This window comes from Belonocnema kinseyi, chromosome 3, assembly GCF_010883055.1.
Source record: "Belonocnema kinseyi isolate 2016_QV_RU_SX_M_011 chromosome 3, B_treatae_v1, whole genome shotgun sequence".
Taxonomy (NCBI): domain Eukaryota; kingdom Metazoa; phylum Arthropoda; class Insecta; order Hymenoptera; family Cynipidae; genus Belonocnema; species Belonocnema kinseyi.
In genome coordinates, this window is record NC_046659.1 from 82,145,075 (window position 1) to 82,149,586 (window position 4,512).

Sequence of the window (4,512 nt, forward strand, 5' to 3'; positions counted from 1 at the left end):
GTACATGACCTTTCTGGCATAAACCCACTTTGGACTTCTCAAATCTTTGCTTCTTTAATTTTCATTACGCTACGAATAAGTAGTTTTGAGTATATTTTACTTACGGTGGTTAATAAGCTAATCTCTCTTTAATTATTGCAGTCGCTTTTATCTCCCTTTCTTTTGTATATTGGTACGATAATCACTTTTTTCCAATCTTCTGGGACGTCGCCCATCTTGAAACATAAATTTATCAATTCGCACAGTCTATGTGGTATGTACTCGTCACCGTGTTTAAAGCATTTCAACGTTAATAGCGTCTACCCCGGCAGCCTCACCGTTTTTCAAGTTCTTAAATATATATCGCTATCCTCAGTGACGCATACATTTTCAATTGAGTTTTCTATCGTATCGTGTTCAACATCGCAGTCGGAAAAGAAAGACGTTTTACCACGATTGAGGAGATAATGATCGCATCGCTGGAAGAGCTCAAGGCCATACCAAAAAGAGCATATGATAAGTGCTTCGAGGATTGGAAAAAAGCTGTAATAAATGTATTATATCTGAAGAGGATTACTGTGAAGGGGAGCCAATAAATATGGATGAATAAATAAATATTTTTCGACAAAAGTAAAAAGTCACTTTTTTAAGAAACCTCGTATAGTCATAATTATCATTATATTTATGAATTAATATAAACAAAAACAAGGTTTTTGCCTTTTTCATATTATATATGGTTCTTTTTCTCGGTAAAATATAATTCCCATAATAAGAGTATTTTCGTTGAAAATAAGAAGCTCATCAATACAAGGACAACAATGAGAACTAATATGTATAAGAATTTTGAAGAACAATAATAATTATGTTCTTAAATGGCAATTCACTGTTTCGTGATATTAACTATTAGTTGAAGAGAAATGGCTTTGCAGAAAATAAATGAACGCACAGAAAAGATCTTTTGTTGAAAAGAACGAAATTAGTAAATTTTATAATAATTTTAATGATGAATTACCAAAATATTTATTTTCCAAAGCGGAGGTTATTCTAGCAAAATCACTAGTTGGCAATTTTGGGTTCAACTTATCACCAAATCTAGAGCAAATACTAATACGATTTAAGTTTGTATCAGGAATCTGAATAAATATTACGTGATTACTGCGTAATCATAAGAAATCTACCAACTATCTTTCAAATATCATAATATTATAAAGAGTTATCTGCTTTGTAATAACATCTAAGGAAGTATCCGTCTAAATAATTTAATTTTAATTCAGCAAAAATGTTTTCAATAAAAACAAGTAATTTATAATTTTGGAATTTCGGATCTGACGTTCATGACTACTCAGGAATTACGAAATATTTATTTGTTTTTTTTATCCAGATTGAAGGAGGAGGATTTGCTTTGGATTTTGTCAATTTTTAGAAATAATTAATTAGATTTGGTGATAAATTAAACTTACATTACTTAAAGATTAAATTTTAACAAATTTTGGGCGATATGCATGCACATTACTTTTCAAATATCACCCTCATAAGTCAATTTATCGGGCTTCAAAAAATACCTTGAGTGGACAAATGGATTTTGCAAGTTTTTAGCGTTAATTATGATTTTTTTGCGTTTTATTTCAGTATAAAAATTGTTTCTAAAACATGAAATACTACCATATACTGCTAATTACATGCTCAAATAAATTGTTGAAACAATTTATTAATGGTTTTAGGAATTCTATCTTAGAACAGAGGTAGAAAGTCGCGGTTTTTAAATTTTTTTACTGTTTGTCCAATATTCAATTAGATTGAGGTAATAGATACTTCATGTTAAGAAACATAATTGCTTAAACAATTTGTAGTTATTGTAATAATGCAAATTACAAAAATTATTGTTTAAATAATTCATTATTGCTTATAACAATCTTTTTCTATAGTGATGCTAGATAGTAGAAATTTTCTCTAAAGTTTTTATCTTTTTTTTCTACTTCGTACTTAAAATAAGATAATAATTAATAAAATCCAAAGAACCAAATTGCTTAAACAAACTATTGTTATTTTATAACTGTCTTTTGTTATATTGATGCTCGGTATTTGCGGTTTAAAAAAATGAAACTTTTCTCTACTTTTAACTTAATACAGCAATAATTAAACTTTGCATTTTCTTTTTATTTATGAACCAAATAATAAATAAACATTAGAGAAAATCATATTTTAAACAACCGTTTTCTTTTCTTTTGTATGCATGTTTCTGAAATAAAACAGATATTCGAAACATTCTTTAAATTTTCTACATGGATCCCAGGGATTCCTTAAGGAATCTCCAGTGAAAAAGCGAAGGGGCTGTGGTATTGCAATACATATGTGCAATGCTAAAATTTTCTTTTACTCTTTGAAATTTACTTCTTGTTGAAATTTAAAACTAAACTTTCATAAGTGATTAGAAGACCTAGTGTTTCCGCCTATTCCTGATTATTCTATTCCTTATTTTTGTCCCTTATGTAAGATGACGTTTTTGTTCAAATCAATTCTTTTCAAAATTCAGGAAAGAAATAAACGAATCACATAAAACAAGACAATACTATTTAAAAAACTATTCTTGTGAAGGTTCAATTATCATTATTGTTTACAACTAAAATTCAAAGCACAACTAAATATTTAAGAAAAAAACACCTTTTTAACATTACTCTAAGAAAAAATACTTATAAACAATAAGCAATTGATTTAAGGAATATGATTTTTAACTTTGTTTAATTATTTCCTCACTAAGTGAATAGTAGACAAAAAGTTTAAGAGTTTAGAAAAAACTGTAACTTTTTAGCACTTATCTGAGACAAGATAGTTATAATCATTAATATATTTTTTAAACAACTATGCTTGTTTACTTGAATCATTTTTACTTTGCGCAGTAAAAAGTGGGACAGATATATTACAAATTTCGGAAGAAACTGCAACCATCTAGCATTAATATAGGAAAAGATAGTTATAAATATTAATAATTTGTGTAAACGATCATTTTTACAAAATTTAAATTAATAATAATTCACTTCGTGTAAAAAGTAGAGAAGTTAAATTTTTTTAGAACAAAAACCGCAATTTCTAGTTTTATTTAAAGAGGATATCATTAACAATAATTATAAATTCTTTAAACAATTAACTTTTTTAAGATCAGGCAACTATTAACTCACTTTAATTGAAAATTTGACAAAAAAGGGAAATTTGTGAAAAAACCGCGACTTTCTATTTCTATTATTAAAGAAAATTGTTGAACGATTCAGAATAAAATGTAGAAAAACGTATTTTTTCTTCTGTGAAATGCGTGTTAAACTTCATAGGGCTTGCACCACCTCCAAATATTATTTTTTTAAACAAAAAATGGGTGTATGCTTAAGTGGATTTAAGAAAACTTTCGGTATGATAAGCATTAAAATTCGAGAGAAAAAATTTCGGATCACCCTACTGTACATCCTTTCCAAACTCGTATCATATAAATTCTTTAACCACTGACAGGGGTGGGACAGAAAAAGTTAAAAAATTCTTGGAAGAGATTTGGCATAATAATTTCATTAAAAACTATAACAATTCAAATAAATTAGTTACAATGATTAAAAATCTTCCCGAATATTGGAAATGCATGGTGTTTGCATATCCAGTTCCTCCCCTGCGTTGTGCTATTTATCCACCTCGTAAACGGATATTCATATAATGTTTTAAAGCACTTCTTGATATTTATTTTACGACATGTGTAAGTTAGATTAATTCAAATGATTATTCAAACGCTGATAACTAAATTAAATCACAATTTGTATAAAACTTGGTAAAATTCCTCAGATTTGTATAAACAGTAAAATTAGTGAAAGAGTTCAGGTAATTTCATATCAGGTGTTCTTTAACAAGAAACAAGTGATCATAACTCTGATCGCAAACAATGGGGTCGTGTGACCTCATATTCGCTTTGACATTTGCTAGAAAATTGGTTATATTTGTGGTTCCATTATCATCTGTCAGATTTGCACGTCCCAGAGTTGAACCATTTATAGATATCGGTCCCAATCCGGGTCAATATATATTCGGAACAAGAGAAGAAGGCGATCGACTTATTTTTCAAAACTTTATATATTTAGAAGCTAAAATAGGTCGTATTCTTAAATACAGGGAGACTATTCATACCCCATATGAAGAAACAATTACTCAAGTTGATCTTCACAGTTGGTTAGGACGATGGTCTACTGGCGAACGTGTCCAGGTAACTGAGTATGGTCCAGGTTACCGAAATGTCACCTTAGCGTTCTACGGTAAACGAGGCCATGCGATCAATTTCGCTGTAACTTTGTACGGTCTATAAGCCACAAAATTTATTGCGACAAAATTCAGCCTGAAATTTGGTTACTGTGCAATTTATATTTATGTATACAATTTACACAGGTGAATACATCTATATATGTGATTGTGAATTAAACAACCTGAAAAAAATGTTAATAAACTATGTTTTAGCCAAGTTTACCATAAAGTAACCTTATTTTTGTTTATATTATCTTATTCTTC

At 28.8% G+C, this 4,512-nt stretch overlaps 1 protein-coding gene across 1 annotated transcript; it reads left to right on the forward strand.

Moving 5' to 3' along the window:
- The first annotated feature begins 3,895 nt into the window (after positions 1 to 3,895).
- Positions 3,896 to 4,312, forward strand: LOC117169907 (probable salivary secreted peptide). The gene has a single exon (XM_033356415.1). The coding sequence runs from the start codon at positions 3,896 to 3,898 to the stop codon at positions 4,310 to 4,312; it is 417 nt and encodes a 138-aa protein (XP_033212306.1).
- Positions 4,313 to 4,512: the final 200 nt, after the last annotated feature.